Source organism: Schistocerca gregaria, chromosome 2, assembly GCF_023897955.1.
Source record: "Schistocerca gregaria isolate iqSchGreg1 chromosome 2, iqSchGreg1.2, whole genome shotgun sequence".
Lineage (NCBI taxonomy): Eukaryota > Metazoa > Arthropoda > Insecta > Orthoptera > Acrididae > Schistocerca > Schistocerca gregaria.
This window is the reverse complement of record NC_064921.1, coordinates 358,239,478-358,260,127: the sequence shown is the minus strand read 5'-3', so window position 1 is coordinate 358,260,127 and position 20,650 is coordinate 358,239,478. Positions and strand designations below refer to the sequence as shown.

Below are 20,650 nucleotides of genomic sequence, written 5' to 3'. Positions count from 1 at the left end.
GCCTAAAACCATGTATTGTAGGTTTCTCCTGTAGTATGAAAATGTTTGCTAGTCATCACATATGCTACATACTCACCATTCTTTTTCATCCCTTGTATCCGATGTCTTCATCTTCTAATCATTATTTATCTTCATTTCAAGTTCTTCCCTCTGTTGTGTGTGCTTTCATGTTTGCAGAGGTTGTTGGATTGCTGATTTAAGAGATGTTTTTAGAACACCATCCTAAATTTACAATGTATGCCTATAATATATATTCATATATACTATACTGTTTTCAAGATGGGCATGAGTTACTGAATTTGATTATAAACTACTACAGCATATTCTTGCATGTGTGATGTCCTATATTGATAATTTCAAACACATACATTTTTTTGATTGCAGAGATATAAAGAGATCCTTCGGTCCTACAAACCAGGAACTGAATTCTTTTCATCTTCAGCTCTGTTTAAGAATTATGGATCCTCAACTGGAGCAAATAGTGATGAATCAGATGAAGAAGAAGACAAAAATGACCCAGATTATTCACCTACTGATGATCCAAATACTTGCAATGCTACTAGCCTGGCACGAACTGCCTCTCGCATTGCATTGTATATGATGCGAGAGGAACTTGAGGATAAAATGGTTGAAAACAATCAGCATGCACATGATTTTTTTGTTGTGAATTCATGCACAGTATATTGCAAAATTAATAAGTTATCTGGTGATAAAACCAATCAAGAAAACAAAGATTATATTAAAACAATATATCCGTTGGAAAAGGAAAAAATAAAATCCACATTAGATGATTTAAGTTCGTAAGTATTATCTTGTTTATCCATTAAGTCATCTGTAAGTGAAACTAACAGAATTTCCTTAATGTGAACATGTTAACTACTTGTAATAATGTCAGAAATATTCATTTTTCTGTGTATCAAAATATTTACTGTTAATATAAATTTCCATGCACTGACAAAATATTGTGCCATTTAGGAGAATATGTGTTGAAAATGATAAAATTGATGAGGAAGACCTAAGAACATCATTCATTAATTCTGGACATTCTGATTCAGACTGGGCTAAGATGTTGAAAATTATCAGTTACCTTGCAAGCAAGAGGGAGCTAGGAGCAAGATTGAAGCAATTTAAGGTAAGTATTGTTTTCTGAGCTTGCAAAAAGTGATAAAATGCATGTGTAATAACACAACAACAAACTGGAGTAGTGCTAATTTAACAGTGTAAATTAACAACATTTTGTCTTCCTTTTCTTTGTGAAGACTCATTACAAAACTGCAATCTCACACCAGTGAATGATGTGATTGCAACCTGTTCTCATAAGATCAGTGGAAACCCCTTTTTACAGTGATCCAGCTCCATCTTCTAGGTTCCTACACTATTGAATCCCCAAAAAAACAAATCACGTTGTGTAGTGCTGAAGACATTCAGGAGGAGTAGGCTGCAGATTCATTTGTGACCCTATCATAAGAGAAGTCCCTAAGAAATTAGATGTGAATTACATTGCCTCCATTTTGTATTTTGTATTGAACTGGGGACCTAGAAATGACGGAGAGGCTTCATCCCCAACGTAGCCCTCAGTGGTTCACAGCCCCACAACAGGCTACAGCAGTCCACTCACCCCACTGCCGCCCACACCAAACCCAGGGTTATTATGCGGTTTAGCCACCGGTGGACCCCCCTCCTCCCCGGGCACCTCTTGTACCAGACGAATGTAACCCCAAATGTTTGGGTGGTAGAGCAATTATGGTGTACACCGACATGGAGACATAGTGTAACTGAGGCAAAGTATGGAGAAGCAGCCCGCATACGCCAAAGCAGATGGAAAACTGCCTTAAAAATCATCCATGGGCTGGCTGGCACACCGGACCTCAACTCTAATCCGCTGGGTGAATTCATGCCGGGGCCGGCATGCCTTTCTGCTCGAGAAGCAGTGTGTTGGACTGCGCGACTAGCCATGTGGGTTGCCTCTCCTGGTCAAACACTCAGTCCAAATATTTTGGTTTATTCCTGAACGTACAGTTGCAAACATCACCAACTAGCATACACTCAAAAATATTGCATCAAAATGCACATACAGAGCAGAACAGAACTATACCATAGCGCACTGCCAGCTCATTGCTGAAATTCTGTATGAAGCATTGTAGGTTCCAGCACTTTTCAAATACAGACACAGAGCTGCAATATTACTGCTTTGTTTGCCTCCCATGCACTGGGACCGGGTTCGATTCCTGGCCGAATTGGAGATTTTCTCCGCTCATGGACTGTATGTTGTGTTGTCCCTCATCATCCTTTCATCCCCATCATCGGCTGCAAGTCATCTAATGTGGCACCGAATGAAATAAGACTATCATTTGGCAGCTGAACCCGACTGGGACATCCTGACCAACAATACCATATGATCATTTTCATTTTTTCACTGCTTTGTTGCTGGTGGCTAACCTTCCCCTTCTCCAAACACCAGCATCAACTAGTTTCTGCCATTTTCGCTTCTTGCAGCTCGTCCCCTCTACTGGATGAACATTAATAAAACTGACGAACTGCAGGTACGGATTCCTGACTGGAAATGCGGAAAAGAGATGTGTCTGGAAATGCATCGTTGCCACGATAGATAGCACTGCCAAATGAAAGTTCCTCTGGCTGCTGCTGATAATCCCTGCACTCATTGCAGGTGATAGGGATAGTGGCAGTTGTCATGCAAGATACACATAATCATACTTTGGCTTACCCCATCTTAGTGGGCCAATTGCCTGGGAGCTTGTGGTAGGCTTCTTCTCAGTATCCTGTACAACCCAGTCCTCCAGAACTGGTACACACAGTCCGCTGCCTCCCTGCACGTTCATCTGTCTGAAAGGACTCATGATTATAAAAACGCCCAAAAAGCCCTTGTAATGTGTGATGTCCTTGGTGTCCATGAGAGTACTTGTTTTGGTATAGCCGTGCTGCCTCTCAACCATTTCCATCTGTTTACCTGTACATAAACACCATTTTGGCTTGTTCCAGACTTTTGCAGACAAACAAAAATGGCACGAAGCGAAATGTAGTGTGAGGAGGGCTATGCGAGAGGTGTTCAATGAATTCGAAAGTAAAGTTCTGTGTACTGACTTGGCAGAAAACCATAAGAAATCTTTGTCTTATGTCAAAGCGGTAGGTGGATCTAAACAAAATGTCGAGGTACTCTGTGACCAAAATGGTACTGAAACAGGATAACTGACGAAAGGCCGAAATACTAAATGTCTTTTTCCAAAGCTGTTTCACAGAGGAAGACTGCACTGTAGTTCCTTCTCTAGATTGTTGCACAGATGACAAAATGGTAGATATCAAAATAGACGACAGAGGGATAGAAAAACAATTAAAATCGCTCAAAAGAGGAAAGGCTGCTGGACCTGATGGGATACCAGTTCGATTTTACAAAGAGTACGCGAAGGAACTTGCCCTCCTCCTTGCAGCAGTGTACCGTAGGTCTCCAGAAGAGCGTAGTGTTCCAAAGGATTGGAAAAGAGCACAGGTCATCCCCGTTTTCAAGAAGGGACATCGAACAGAAGTGCAGAACTATAGACCTATATCTCTAACATTGATCAGTTGTAGAATTTTGGCACGTATTATGTTCAAGTATAATGACTTTTCTGGAGACTAGAAATCTGCTCTATAGGAAACAGCATGGGTTTCGAAAAAGACGATCGTGTGAAACCCAGCTCGTGCTGTTCGTCCACGAGACTCGGAGAACCATAGACATGGGTTCCCAGGTAGATGCCGTATTTCTTGGCTTCCGCAAGGTGTTCGATACAGTTCCCCACAGTCGTTTAATGAACAAAATAAGAGCATGTGGACTATCAGACCAATTGTGTGATTGGATTGAAGAGTCCCTAGATAACATAACACAGCATGTCATTCTCAATGGAGAGAAGTCTTCCAAAGTAAGTGATTTCAGGTGTGCGGCAGGGGATTGTTGTAGGACCATTGCTATTCACAATATACATGAATGACCTTGTGGATAACATTGGATGTTCACTGAGGCTTTTTGCGGATGATGCTGTAGTATATCGAGAGGTTGGAACAATAGAAAATTGTACTGAAATACAGGAGGGTCTGCAACGAATTGATGCATGGTGCAGGGAATGGCAATTGAATCTCAACATAGACAAGTGTAATGTGCTGTGAATACGTAGAAAGAAAGATCCTTTATCATTTAGCTACAGTATAGCAGGTCAGCAACTGGAAGCAGTTAATTCCATAAATTATCTGGGAGTAGGCATTAGGAGTGATTTAAAATGGAATGACCATATAAAATTAATCGTCGGTAAAGTAGATGCCAGACTGAGATTCATTGGAAGAATCGTGAGGAAATGCAATCCGAAAACAAAGGAAGTAAGTTACAGTACACATGTTCGCCCACTGCTTGAATACTGCTCGCTGGTGTGGGATCTGTACCAGATAAGGTTGATAGAAGAGATAGAAAAGATCCAATGGAGAGCAGCACGCTTCATTACAGGATCATTTAGTAATCACAATAGCCTTACAGAGATGATAGGTAAACTCCAGTGGAAGACTCTGCAAGAGAGACGCTCAGTAGCTCGGTACGGGCTTCTGTTGAAGTTTCGAGAACATACATTCACCGAGGAGTCTAGCAGTATATTGCTCCCCCCTACGTATATCTCACGAAGAGACCATGAGGATAAAATCAGAGAGATTAGAGGCCACACAGAGGCATACCAACAATCTTTCTTTCCATGAACGATACGAGACTGGAATAGAAGGGAGAACCGATAGAGGTACTCAAAGTACCCTCCGCCACATACTGTCAGGTGGCTTGCTGAGTATGGCTGTAAATGTAGAATACTGGACCATTTTGCTACTTACAGCATGCTGCATCAATTGCACAGCTTCCAACACAAAAGGAACACTTGGCATGAGGTCAGAGGAACTTTCATTCCTCAGCGCCATCTGCCTCGGCAATGACGCATTTCCGGACACATGTTTATAGGACCATTTTTCGTCCCTTTCCAGTTAGGAATTCGTCCCTGCAGTTTGTTAGTTTTGTTAACATTCACCCTGTAATTGTGAGTGCACTCCATCCTCATTTAAATTTCGCTGGTTTTTGTAAGGAAATTTCTCAAGAATTACATGTGCAGAAAAAGCAAATAAACCTAATCTTGAGGAAGGCAGCAGATGCTAGACTCAAATTATTATTGCAAGAATAATAAGAAAATGTAATTTATCTGTAAAGGACACTTGCAAGGCCCTAATTTGATCAAACCTTGAATGCTGTTCAACAGTTTGATTAACAGAAGAGATAGAGAAGATTCAAAGAAGGGGTGCAGGCTTTGTCATGGATTAATTTAGTCACTGTGAGAGTGTTGTGGAAATGGTCGACAAAATTCAGTGAGAAGGTACTATAAGAAATGCATTGTGGATCACGGTTATATATACGCACAAAATTCTGAGATTCCACATTCCCTTATGTGACAAAAACATATTACTTTCTCCAGCATACATCTCACACAATAACTGCAATGATGAAATTAGAGGAGTTTGGGCTTGTTCAGAGTGATATTTATGGTTTTTTTTTTACCATTTGTGAATGGAATAAGGAGGAGGGAAAATGATTTTGATAAACTATGTACCACCTATCAAACACCTTACAGTGGTGTGTGCAATACTAATGTAGATGAAATCACTGTGTGTCATTGTTGCTATGGTTCCTTGAAAAACACTTGCTTATTCTTTCCCATCCAAGTGGTGTTCTGCTTCTAATGATACTGATGTTTAAATGCTAACATTCCTTTGCTTCCTGATTCAGATTTTCTTTTAGCTGGAAAATGGGGAAAGGATCATAGAGGGACGTATCTTCTTTGTGCACAGTTTGTACTTATGATTTTTGAAATGTTCTGATTGTCATTACTCATACATATTTTGGCACTGTCGGAGTAATTGATACTTACAACCTTGAGTCTGGTCTCCCTGCTGCCTGTTGGCTAAAGACTGAAGTGCAGACTATGGTATAAATGTCTACAGTAATTGTTCTGAAATAGAAGTGTCAAAACATGTCCATGTGCATTTCAAACAAATCTGCATCTCAGTCTATCCTCCTGCTGGATTTGATGTTTATCCAGTGCTTAGCATTTTGAAAGATACCATCTAATTCCCAGTAGAACTTATATCTATCAAGTGGAGTGGCACAGTACTAAAGATCCAGGACACACATTCAGGAGGAACAGGTTTCAGATCTCTGTCCAGCAATGTAGACAGATTTTGAATGATTTTGGTAAATTTATTATTGTGAATGCTGCCTTTGTAAAGAACATGGCCACTTTCCTTCAAAATCCTTTTCATATTCAACATTATCTTATATTTTTAATGATCTTGTCACCAACAGGATGACACCCAAATCATCTTTCCTTTTTTGTCAAATCCATGTTTAGTCTCTGATAATGTTGTATTTATTAAACTTATGGGAAAATGCTATGAACTTATGTGCCATCCCAATATATTCATTTGGAACTCTTTTCTGGAGTTTAGCCTTGTACAGAAGTGCAATGTGAACAAAAAAACAGATAAGACATTAAGGGACTAGAAAACTTTGAAATGCGACACACTCTGAAATGGGAACACACTCTGCAATATATTCTATGTCCCTGTAACCCCCTTGGCCTAACCTTCACTAGTCCCTGTCCTTCGCCCACCTATCCCCTTCACTGTTCTCAATCCAGCACTACACAGCCTTTTGTCCCAGCATGGCATCCAAGAGTTTTTTCACCTTCTCTACTTCTCTCCTTTACAGCTGCCCTCCCCAACATTATCCCCATGCCCCCTTCCAAATCTCTCAGCTGCACGTAACAGCCCTACTTCCCTGTCCGCATCATGTCCTTGTCATCCTTCTATCTTAAATGGAGTGATAATTTATAAGTTAGAAGGATTGTGAAATGATGATAAAGTGATTACTAAAATAGATGTGCGTCTCTCTCTCTCTCTCTCTCTCTCTCTCTCTCTCTCTCTCTCTCTCTCTCTCTCTCTACAGGGTGGTCCATTGATAGTGACCAGGCCAAATATCTCATGAAATAAGCATCGAATGAAACTCGTCTAGCTTAAAGGGGGAAATCAGATGGTACTATGGTTGGCCCGCTAGATGGCGCTGCCATAGGTCAAATGGATATCAACTGCATTTTTTAAAAATAGGAACCTCTATTTTTTTTTAATTACATATTCGTGTAGTATGTAAAGATGGTGCTGTAATAGTCACAAACGTATAAGTACGTGGTATCACATAACATTCCGCCAGTGCGGACGGTATTTGCTTCATGATACGTTATCCGTGTTAAAATGGACCGTTTACCAATTGCGGAAAAGGTTGATATCATGTTGACATATCGCTATTGTGATCAAAATGCCCAACGGGCATGTGCTATGTATGCTGCTCGGTATCCTGGACAACATCATCCAAATGTCCGGACCATTCGCCGGATAGTTACATTATGTAAGGAAACAGGAAGTGTTCAGCCACATGTGAAATGTCAACCACGACCTGCAACAATTGATGATGTCGAAGTAGGTGTTTTAGCTGCTGTCGCGGCTAATCCGCACATCAGTAGCAGACAAATTGCACGAGAATCGGGACTCTCAAAAACGTTGATGTCAAGAATGCTACATCAACATTGATTGCACCCGTACCATATTCCTATGCACCAGGAATTGCATGGCAACGACTTTGAATGTCATCTACAGTTCTGCCACTGGGCACAAGAGAAATTACAGGACAATGATAGATTTTTTGTACACATTCTATTTAGCGACGAAGCATCATTCACCAACAGCGGTAACGTAAACTGGCATAATATGTACTATTGGGCAATGGAAAATCCACAATGGCTGCAAAAAGTGGAACATCAGCTACCTTGGCGAGTTAATGTATGGTGCGGCATTATGGGAGGAAGGATAATTGGCCCCCATTTTATTGGTGGCAATCTAAATGGTGTAATGTATGCTGATTTCCTATGTAATGTTTTACCAATGTTACTACAAGATGTTTCACTGCATGACACAATGGTGATGTACTTACAACATGATGGATGTCCGGCACATAGCTCGCATGCAGTTGAAGCGGTATTGAATAGCATATTTCATGAGAGGTGGATTGGCTGTCGAAGCACCATACCATAGCCCGCATGTTCACCAGATCTGATGTCCCCGGATTTCTTTGTGTGGGGAAAGTTGAAGGATATTTGCTATCGTGATTCACCGACGATTTCTGACAATGTGCATCAGCGTATTGTCAATGCATGTGCGAACATTACGGAAGGCGAACTACTCGCTGTTGAGAGGAATGTCATTACACGTATTGCCAAATGCATTGAGGTTGACGAAAATCATTTTGAGCATTTACAGGTAATCACACTGTAACAGCATGCATTATCAGAAATGATAAGTTCACAAAAGTACATGTATCACATTGGAACAACCGAAATAAAATGTTCAAACGTACTTATGTTCTGTATTTTAATTTAAAAAACCTACCTGTTACGAACTGTTCGTCTAAGATTGTGAGCCATATGTTTGTGACTATTACAGGGACATCTATCACAAAGCGAAAAAAGTGGTCCAACTAAAACATTCATATTTCTTTACGTACTACATGAATATCTAATAAAGAATGGGGGTTTCTATTTTAAAAAAACGCGGTTGATATCCATTTGACCTATGGCAGTGCCATCTAGCTTGCCAACCATAGCACCATCTGGTTTGCACCTTCAAGCTAGACAAGTTTCGTTCTTTGTAGTTTTTTCATTTGACGCTTATTTCGTGAGATATTTGGCCCAGTCATGATCAATGGACCATCCTGTGTGTGTGTGTGTGTGTGTGTGTGTGTGTGTGTGTGTGTGTGTGTGTGTGTGTGTGTGTGTGTGTTCTTCATATTCTATCCAAGGTGACAGATGGCCATGTGAATGTTCATAGGACATCATAAAAAATAAAAATGGCTGAAAATAAAACCTGAGAAAGATGCAGTAATATAAGTGAAGCATTTGTACATTTTGGGATGCAGCTGGCTTGAAAATGTATCTGTGCAGCTAGCAGAAAGTATATTTAAGAGCGGAAATGTACTGTTCCCAACTTCCACATAATATTAAGTAAGAAGTTTCAGAAGCCGTTTGTGGCATCCAACTTTAATGGAAGGAAAACATGAACAGTAAGGAATATGGAAGAGGTAAAGTGACAACATGAGACATGTGATATTAAAGAAGGGCATGAAGTTAAAGTGAACAGATAATACTTAGAAATCTTTTAACAGATTATGAACGGAAAAGAACTCATGTTAAACCCTACAAAAATAAGTTCTAGGTTCATATGCCATGTTCCAAGACATTAAAACTGATTGATATAGCAATTGAAGGAGCAGTAGACAAGACAAAGATTCATGACAGCAGAGATGTGATGTAATGCTATAGAGGACAGTATGAACCTAGACAAAAACCATTGATATTAGTAGTAATAATAATAATAAGAAGAAGAAGAAGAGACACATACCTCATGTACAGATGGACTGGTTATGGAATTTTGCATTTTGTTCAGCACCAAATTTTTGTTCACAAAGATCTGACTCTCAAATCTAGCTGCAGTTTATTCAAAAAGAGCTTTGAATTGCAGAAATTTATGAACTTATTAACTTGTGTATGCAGCAATAAGATTGTAACAATATTATGAGAAGAAAAGTTACTACTCACCATATAGCGGAGATTCTGAGTCGCCGATAGGCACAACAAAGGGACTCTCAGAATTATAGCTTTCAGCTGTTATGGCCTTCATCAACAAGACAGACATAGCTTTTGGCTGTTATGGCCTTCGTCAACAAGACAGACATATGCACACATTCACATAAATGCAACTCACACAGTGTGTATGAGTTGCATTTGTGTGTGTGTGTGTGTGTGTGTGTGTGTGTGTTCACGTGCGAGCGTGTGTGCACGCACGTGTATCTCTGTCTATTGTTGACGAAGACCTTAACAACTGAAAGCTATAATTGTGAGAGTTTTTTGTTGTGCCTATCTGCGACTCAGCATCTCCACTATATGGTGATAGCAACTTTCCTTCTCATAATATTGTTACATTTTATCTTGGATTTTCCATTTTCTGATTGTAACAAATGTCTTTCCCATAATCATTTATCTGACCAGTCTTGCATCTTTTTCATTGCAGTGAATCTCTTGCGTGTATGTTAGCAAATACAAAAATACTATAGTTAACTTTGTTGGGTGTGGCCCATTTGCCTTGTATGGGGTGCCTAAGGGATGCAGTGTTCTTGGAATGCTGTACAACAGTTCAAGCAATTTATTTCTGTTGTTGTTTTTGTCTTCAGTCCTGAGACTGGTTTGATGCAGCTCTCCATGCTACTCTATCCTGTGCAAGCTTCTTCATCTCCCAGTACCTACTGCAACCTACATCCTTCTGAATCTGCTTAGTGTATTCATCCCTTGGTCTCCCTCTACGATTTTTACCCTCCACGCTGCCCTCCAATGCTAAATTTGTGATCCCTTGACGCCTTAGAACATGTCCTACCAATCGATCCCTTCTTCTGGTCAAGTTGTGCCACAAACTTCTCTTCTCCCCAATCCTATTCAATACCTCCTCATTAGTTACGTGATCTACCCATCTAATCTTCAGCATTCTTCTGTAGCACCACATTTCGAAAGCTTCTATTCTCTTCTTGTCCAAACTAGTTATCGTCCATGTTTCACTTCCATACATGGCTACACTCCAAACAAATACTTTCAGAAACGACTTCCTGACACTTAAATCTATACTGGATGTTAACAAATTTCTCTTCTTCAGGAACGCTTTTCTTGCCATTGCCAGTCTACATTTTATATCCTCTCTACTTCGACCATCATCAGTTATTTTACTTCCTAAATAGCAAAACTCCTTTACTACTTTAAGTGTCTCATTTCCTAATCTAATTCCCTCAGCATCACCCGATTTAATTTAACTACATTCCATTATCCTCGTTTTGCTTTTGTTGATGTTCATCTTATATCCTCTTTTCAAGACACTTTCCATTCCGTTCAACTGCTCTTCCAAGTCCTTTGCTGTCTCTGACAAAATTACAATGTCATCGACGAACCTCAAAGTTTTTGCTTCTTCTCCATGAATTTTAATACCTACTCCAAATTTTTCTTTTGTTTCCTTTTCTGCTTGCTCAATATACAGATTGAATAACATCGGGGAGAGGCTACAACCCTGTCTCACTCCTTTCCCAACCACTGCTTCCCTTTCATGCCCCTCGACTCTAATAACTGCCATCTGGTTTCTGTACAAATTGTAAATAGCCTTTCACTCCCTGTATTTTACCCCCGCCAACTTTAGAATTGGAAAGAGAGTATTCCAGTCAACATTGTCAAAAGCTTTCTCTAAGTCTACAAATGCTAGAAATGTAGGTTTGCCTTTTCTTAATCTTTCTTCTAAGATAAGTCGTAAGGTCAGTATTGCCTCACGTGTTCCAACATTTCTACAGAATCCAAACTGATCCTCCCCGAGGTCCGCATCTACCAGTTTTTCCATTTGTCTGTAAAGAATTCACGTTAGTATTTTGCAGCTGTGACTTATTAAACTGATAGTTCAGTAATTTTCACATCTGTCAGCGCCTGCTTTCTTTGGGATTGGAATTATTATATTCTTCCTGAAGTCTGAGGGTGTTTCACCTGTCTCATACATCTTGCTCACCAGATGGTACAGTTTTGTCATGACTGGCTCTCCCAAGGCCGTCAGTAGTTCTAATGGAATGTTGTCTACTCCGGGGGCCTTGTTTCAACTCAGGTCTTTCAGTGCTCTGTCTAACTCTTCACGCAGTATCATATCTCCCATTTTGTCTTCATCTACATCCTCTTCCATTTCCATAATATTGTCCTCAAGTACATCGCCCATGTATAAACCTTCTATATACTCATTCCACCTTTCTTTTTCCCTTCTTTGCTTAGAACTGGGTTGCCATCTGAGCTCTTGATATTCATACACGTGGTTCTCTTCTCTCCAAAGGTCTCTTTAATTTTCCTGTAGGCAGTATCTATCTTACCCCTAGTGAGATAAGCTTTTACATCATTACATTTGTCCTCTAGCCATCCCTGCTTAGCCATTTTGCACTTCCTGTCGATCTCATTTTTGAGACGTTTGTATTCCTTTTTGCCTGCTTCATTTACTGCATTTTTATATTTTCTCCTTTCATCAATTAAATTCAATATTTCTTCTGTTACCCAAGGATTTCTACTAGCCCTCATCTTTTTACCTACTTGATCCTCTGCTGCCTTCACTACTTCATCCCTCATAGCTACCCATTCTTCTTCTTCTGTATTTCTTTCCCCCATTTCTGTCAATTGTTCCCTTATGCTCTCCCTGAAACTCTGTACACCCTCTGGTTCTTTCAGCTTATCCAGATCCCATGTCCTTAAATTCCCACCTTTTTGCAGTTTCTTCAGTTTTAACCTACAGGTCATAACCAATAGATTGTGGTCAGAATCCACATCTTCCCCTGGAAATGTCCTACAATTTAAAACCTGATTCCTAAATCTCTGTCTTACCATTATACCTGTATAATCTATCTGATACCTTTTAGTATCTCCAGGATTCTTCCATGTATACAACCTTCTTTTATGATTCTTGAACCAAGTGTTAGCTATGATTAAGTTATGCTCTGTGCAAAATTCTACCAGACGGCTTCCTCTTTCATTTCTTAGCCCCAATCCATAATCAGCTACTATGTTTCCTTCTCTCCCTTTTCCTACTGAAGAATTCCAGTCACCCATGACTATTAAATTTTCGTCTCCCTTCACTACCTGAATAATTTCTTTTATCTCATCATACATTTCATCAATTTCTTCATAATCTGCAGAGCTAGTTGGCATATAAACTTGTACTACTGTAGTAGGCATTGGCTTTGTGTCTATCTTGGCCACAATAATGCGTTCACTATGCTGTTTGTAGTAGCTTACCCGCACTCCTATTTTTTTATTCATTATTAAACCTACTCCTGCATTACCCCTATTTGATTTTATGTTTATAACCCTGTAGTCACCTGACCAAAAGTCTTGTTCCTCCTGCCACCGAACTTCACTAATTCCCACTATATCCAACTTTAACCTATCCATTTCCCTTTTTAAATTTTCTAACCTACCTGCCCGATTAAGGGATCTGACATTCCACGCTCCGATCCGTAGAACGCCAGTTTTCTTTCTCCTGATAACGACGTCCTCCTGAGTAGTCCCCGCCCGGAGATCCGAATGGGGGACTATTTTACCTCCGGAATATTTTACCCACTTGGACGTCATCATCATTTAATCATACAGTAAAGCTGCATGTCCTCGGGAAAAATTACGGCTGTAGTTTCCCCTTGCTTTCAGCCGTTCGCAGTACCAGCACAGCAAGGCCGTTTTGGTTAATGTTGCAAGGCCAGATCAGTCAATCATCCAGACTGTTGCCCCTGCAACTACTGAAAAGGCTGCTGCCCCTCTTCAGGAACCACACGTTTGTCTGGCCTCTCAACAGATACCCCTCCGTTGTGGTTGCACCTACGGTACGGCCATCTGTATCGCCGAGTCACGCAAGCCTCCCCACCAACGGCAAGGTCCATGGTTCCTGGGGGGGGGGGGGGGGGGGGGGGGGGGGGGGGGGGGGGGGGGAATTTATTTCTATAAAGCAGATTGACAATACGTAACTTAGAGATTTACAAGTAGTAGTCGCTAGCGATGAGCGACATGCAAACAGTAATATTCTTGGCTATGAAATGTTCCTGCAGGTTTGACATACATCACTAATAACTGATCTACGAGTGCCAGCCTACAACTGTGCCTATACTGTCCACTAATGTCCGTACACTGTATCGATCTGAGCAGCTGAGACTGGCAAGAGCGGCGCTTATATTCAGTTCTTGCAGGGGGTGCTCCTGTCGTGGTGTGGTCCTATTGTGCACACAGGGTGTCTACGACCCGGGAGATCCGGGAATAACCCAGGAATTTTTTCATCTGGAAGAAAACCGGGGAAAACCTGGGAATTTTTCGTTGATTAAGTTTTCAGTTAATTTTTTGTAATTTTGACTGGCAAGAACCAATACTCTAACTAAGGATATTACTGTATCCTGCTACTGCAGAATAATACTGCAGTGTTAAAACATGAATGAGAGAAAAAAAAACTAAAATTAAACTTAAATTGTAAAGGAAATGCACCATATAAAATAACAAAGTGCTCGTACAAATGTCTGCCAACAGCAGAATGTGTCAAAGGCTTTTTAGTACTTTTTCTTGCTTCTGGCTGCAGAAATGTGGCTGTTGGTTGTGTAAGCAGCAGTAGCAGCAACCATCCACATGGGGGTACCTGTAAAAATTTTACTGGCGTGCCCAAGCTGTCGGATTCACGTGTGCACACAGCAGGCCCGGATCTTGTTGGGGGGTGGGGGGGGGGGGGGGGGGGGGGGTGAGCGCAAACCGGGGTATCTGAACCGGCCGGCAAATTCGGGGGGTGGGGGGGCAAATTCATATTCTTGAGGGAAAAATCCTTGTTTCACAAAGCACCTAACATCCAGTGCACGTCGGTCTATTGGTTATTCATGTGATTTTGAAACGCACCCCTGCTGGTTTTTGAACACATTCTAAGTTGATTTCTGAATTAATTATAAGTTTATTTTTGAATGCGTGCATATTGCACATGATGCCTCTGCCAGGGAAATTGTCGTCATATCTAGAAACAAACTTTCCTGCAGACAAAACAGGACGGGGCTTTACCACCTGAGCGGAATAAAACCGAGCCGGAGATTGCCAACTACTACTTATTTATGTGGTTGATTCGGTTTGCGAATGTTCAGTGGAATAACAGGTATGAAAGATTACGTATTATCTTCTCGGTGTATCCAAGAAAGTGAAATTTTGACAGAAACGTTTTGGCCAGATCGCTACCTAGACAGGGCCAGTTGCAGTCCCCGGCTAGCAGCCGTTTAACTTCCATTCTGGAAGTAGCACCGGAAACAGATTCTACGAACTCGTAATAATCGCTAACCGGAGAATAATCTCTGGATAACTAAACCGGTGATTGTGACAGGGGTAGTAAAGGTAACAGGAGAATGAGTTTTGACAGTGATAGGAATAGTTGCAGAATTAGTGATAAGACTGTTTGTTAGACTGAGGAAGGGGAAGAAACGGGGACATCACACAAATTATGGAAGAATATGACGATTCCAAATTTATACAAAAATTTCGTTCTATTTTTCGCTCTCGTGAAATGTGAAACTATTTCCCTAACGTAAGGCTTTTTGCTTGTAGTAGGTCAAATAGGTACTTCTTATTGGTACTTCGTGAATTATTTTGTTATATTATAAAAATGATCATTATTGACAAAACAGTGTTACAATTGATGCAATATTAGAAAGGCTGTTTTGTTTTATCCTGCACACAGTGACAAAATAGACGTAATCAGATCAAGAAACCACACCAGTTTTGGGTACTAATTGTATTAACAGCTTTTTCAGTATTAGACAACAACATTTCCATTTCTCACAAACGTTTGACGAACTTTGGTAAGGTAATAGTTCTTTTGCAGAAAGGAAAGAACGCCATGTAAAGCTATAGCAAGATTAGAGAGAAAAATCGCTAGGACTTAAGGATTGAAGAAATGTGTACTGTCTTGCCTGTCTCCTGTCTTTACTGGTTTTAGGTACCCTATATTTAATTTTATGTTACACAGAAGAGCAAGTTATTAGCTAATAGGCAATAAAGAGTCCAGATTTTCTGAAGAGTACTTGTTTTCCTGGTTACAAATAATCCTATCCAGTATTCATTGTGAGGGGTTGGGCAGAATGTCAAACCGGCCGACTGGGAGCAGGATAGGCATTGCAGGACATACTAATTTCCACTGTCCTCAAATAGTTTGATGGTATCCATTAAAAAATATACACGTTAGAGTTAACAGTGACGTGCGCTATACGAATGTTGTTTGAAGAGGCGTGGCACAGCATTGCACACTTAAGACCAAATAACGTGTCTTACATTTCCTCTAAGATATATGTTTTATGTATCAGACTCTTCAGAAAGATGCGCGCTACAAAATGAACTTATTTTTGAAAAATCTGAGATACTGGGAGGGGAGGGGATGGGGGGAGGGGGTAGTCTCCACGTGACCCGCGTTTACATTTAGTGGTTTTTCTGTTTCCTCTTTGTTTACTGCTCTCTCATAAAATGAAAATAAGATGGATATTTGTAGCTGGCTGCTATCAAGTGAATTAAAATATATTCACATAATTATGGAAGACTAAAATATGTTATGTTACTAGTTTCAGATTTTATTTTATTTCCACTTTTCTGACAGTCAAGCATTAATCACCTTGCAGAACAATCAAGTTATATTTGTCGGTTTGCTAAAGAAATTTGGCTTTTATTAGGGTTTCCTGCTGAGGCAGTGAATTTATTTGAAACTAAGTGTTTAATTCCAAACTATTGGCTAGTTTCAACTGTTCACTGCGTTTCAGGTGCACGTTTTCATCTTCTAGCACATATGGCATTATGCCATAACAAAGAACCAAACATGAGATAATACAGTACTGGTATGCAAAGAAAATTTACGTCCCGAAAACCACACTGAAAAGTTTCATATCAGGTCAAGGTCTACGTCATTGGGAATCTGGACATACGAATGTGCACTGTAAGGCGAACTATGCATTTTAGTATGGTTCACGAAGTACCAACGCTCTTGGAGTATCCTCTGATGTCTTGTTTCTTTTATGACAAGAGATAAGATCTTTTGATGTTTTTCTCGTACGAACATATGGGCTTCCTACGTCACTATAGCTGCGCAAGCGCGGTGACGCCTCTATCTAAACCATTAAATTTTCCTGTTGGTGGAATTCGAATTTATACTTTTGCAATACGAAAATGTGCAGCATACATGATGCTGCACATCAAAGATCTTTCCAAAACGAGTTTTTTGCACTGAGTTTCGTTTTCTCAAGTGCCGGGAAATTCTACACTGCTGTATAAAACCATATCCATTCAAAGGATATGTTTTACAGTTCCGAGGGAAAGTATACCGCTATTTAACACGGAAAAGTGTATTTTCACCCAGGAGAAAATGAATTTTTAAGCGAGAGATCAGGGAAAAATCCGGGAATTTCTTTTCCTTGTCTGTTTATACACCCTGTGCATACCATTGGCCGACGTCGTTTCACCACCTTTTCGGGTTTTGCATTCTTCGTCTTCATTCCAGCACTTGTGGTTACATCAGAACAAACTTGTCAGTTCATTGTGTGAGACATGTAGTTGCACTTTTGTAAAAAAGTTCTAGAGAAGCACAACAGCACAGAATAAATTATATGTTGTGTGTATCTTCTGAGCTCTTTAGTACAGGGCTATTACAAATGACTGAAGCGATTTCATAAATTCACTGTAGCTCCATTCATTGCCATATGGTCACGACACACTACAGATAAGTAGAAAGACTCATAAAGTTTTATTCGGCTGAAGCCGTACTTCAGGTTTCTGCCACCAGAGCGCTCGAGAGCGCAGTGAGACAAAATGGCGACAGGAGCCGAGAAAGCGTACGTCGTGCTTGAAACGCACTCACATCAGTCAGTCACAACAGTGCAACAACACTTCAGGATGAAGTTCAACAAAGATCCACCAACTGCTAACTCCATTCAGCGATGGTATGCGCAGTTTAAAGATTCTGGATGCCTCTGTAAGGGGAAATCAACGGGTTGGCCTGCAGTGAGCGAAGAAACGGTTGAACGCGTGTGGGCAAGTTTCACGCTCTCCCGACTTAACCCCATGCGATTTCTTTCTGTGGGGTTATGTGAAAGATTCAGTGTTTAAACCTCCTCTACCAAGAAACGTGCCAGAACTGCGAGCTCGCATCGACGATGCTTTCGAACTCATTGATAGGGACATGCTGCACCAAGTGTGGGAGGAACTTGATTATCGGCTTGATGTCTGCCGAATCACAAACGGGGCACATATCGAACATTTGTGAATGCCTAAAAAAAACTTTTTGAGTTTTTGTATGTGTTTGCAAAGCATTGTGAAAATATGTCAAGTAATAAAGTTATTGTAGAGCTTCAATCATTTGTAATAACCCTGTATTGACACAAGAGACCTGAAACAAATCATGTACATCAGCTAATGTCCCTGAAAAGAAACCTGCGCTCCTCTCCTCATGTGTCCCTTCATAGCCCTCTACTATTCTCTCTCTCTCTCTCTCTCTCTCTCTCTCTCTCTCTCTCTCTCTCTCCCCCTCCTCCTTTCTCTCTCAGCCATATTTACATAAACTCCATTCCCATACTCAACAGGCTCATAAAAGCACTTAAATGATTTTTAAAATTTTTGTTAATGTTAAAGTATTTATCGGAAAATTAAGTCTCAATTTTTTTGTTTTGTTTTTCAGTTGTGTTACATATCCCAACTCACATTTGGAATAAATGACCATACATAGTTGAGGTTTCCATGGTTTCTCCAACACATGCATGGCAAACGCTAAATGATTCCTTTGAAAGGACCACAGCTGAGTTTCCTCCCATTCTTGCTGCTCCTGTAATGATGCTGATTGTCAACAGGACATAAAATGCTAATCTTCCTCCATTACTTCTTCAAAGATTTTGATTTGTTTTTATTGACCAGGCATTATGTTTGAAGATATTTAATCCTATCTGAGAAATGTTTGATGTTAAATCAGTAGAACTTCAATTTATTACTTTTGTCTACTATTTTTATTATTTTTGTTTACTTTTCAGATGGTGTGCCAGAGGAATTTCAAAGAATTGCAATTTTCTGAAATTGTTTCATTTCTTACACAAAATGGTGTTGTAATAAGAAATGGTGTAACAGAGGCTCGTTACATACATTGGAAATTCATCAAACTGTGGCTGGTAAACACTCGTAGATTACGCCGTTTGAGCAGGGAGAAACTGAAGCCAAGTATGGCAAAGGGCTTGCGTGTAGTTGGACCTAAAAAAGAAGTTGTTACAGAGGGAGAGAGGAAGATTAAAAAGAAAAAAGGACAAATGCTTTATCAACTGAAAAAGAGGAAAGCAGAACATAATGGACAGCAACAAAAACGCAAACAAAGGCTTCGAAAAGTTCAGTCGCAATCAGGTAAAGCAAAAAGTAGTGTAATAAAAAGAAACAGGTATAGATTTTCACTCAAAACGAAGTCTCACTTACGTGCTGAACTGAAGGCGCGTATAAAATCCAGTTCCTCTGGAGTAAATGTGAACTCAGATGCTGATCAGGCAGCTGGGGTCCCAGAAGATTCTAAAAAGACTAATAACTCATGCTGTAGCCAGAAAGATGACACTAAAACAGAAAGTACAGATGTAAACATTCCTCTTTCTGAAGCCATTTCAGATAACAATTATCCTCAACATCCAGTTGAAGTTAATAATGTAAACACTAATCCAGATTCAGTGGACAGCTGTTCTTTGCACAAAACAAATGATGTAAATACCCTTGAAAATCCTCAAATTGCTGATGATGGAGTAACCTCTCCAAAAAAGACTGAGGAACACAAATCTGTGACTGTTTCAAACACTGAAGGAACAACAGCAACTAGTTTGCCTCATAGCTCTAATTTGGATAGTTGTGGCAGCTCCAACAGTAGGTGTCATCTTCCAGAGAGTAGTGTTGTATCAGAAAAAGGCAAGACATGTATAATTCCAAATAAAAAATCTACAGAAGTCAAACAGGAAAATGTGGAAGTCCAAAGACCAAGAAAAAGGAAAAGAAATGAAATTTCAAGAAAACAAAAGATTGAAATGGATAAATCAGCAAAAGTAATGGAACTGAAAGCAGCTGCAAGAGAATTGGAGAACAGGTAGGATACTTAAAAACTACATGTTAATCTAATTGATTACATGGTATTGTTCACTTACTCTGATGTGTGCATACAGCCTAGCAACCCTGAAAATTGTGACATTGATGCCATAATGATTCTTTTTAATTATTTTTTACGTGTTACTTCCTTTCCATTCATACTCACACTCCCAGGGGTGAAATGCACTCGGGGCTCTCAATCATCCTAGCAACAACATAAGCTATGGAGTTGATTATAATATGAGTAATTTTTGGATATTTTTGTGTGTCACTTGGTGTCTACCCCCATACCCTCTTTCAGCAATTCTGTGGGTGTTTTACCTCCACAATTTTCAGTTTTTTTCTGAGATAGTAACTCATGTTTGTACCAGTTCTGGTTGAATTTGCTCCAAATGTTCCATAGCTGTGATTTCCTTGTCTTACTACCACCATCCCCAGCCTTAGGGACTGAATGTCATGAGAATTGTTACCAACCAGGTCAGTAATCCTAAAAGCTATTGTTTCAACATTAATAAAGTTCACTTTGCGTCACCCAATATGCACCTGTTGCTGATTCATGTGCCATTGTTACCTTATCAGTATGGATGAAATGTCATCAGAACTGTCACTAATCACCAAACAGTCCTAAAGACCACTGGATATGACCCTGACACCCATTATTTTGTAATACTAAGTCAGTGCTGTGCATGAAACCATACTGTGTCTTGCAGTAATGCAGATGATATGTTGGGCTTACCATTTTGTGATCCGATTGCATTGCCCAATATTCACTCATCACTGTGGGTAGTCCTCTCCAAACCACAGTTCCACATGCGCACCACTGTTGTAAC

General features: G+C 40.1%; 1 protein-coding gene across 1 annotated transcript in view; it reads left to right on the top strand.

Moving 5' to 3' along the window:
• LOC126337063 (general transcription factor 3C polypeptide 1) overlaps positions 1–20,650 on the top strand; it is a 333,645-nt gene that overhangs the window by 298,867 nt on the left and 14,128 nt on the right. Inside the window, exons 28-30 of the mRNA XM_050001392.1 lie at positions 385–800; positions 976–1,132; positions 18,743–19,821. Coding sequence (XP_049857349.1) covers positions 385–800; positions 976–1,132; positions 18,743–19,821 — 1,652 coding nt within the window. The remainder of the gene's footprint in view (positions 1–384; positions 801–975; positions 1,133–18,742; positions 19,822–20,650) is intronic.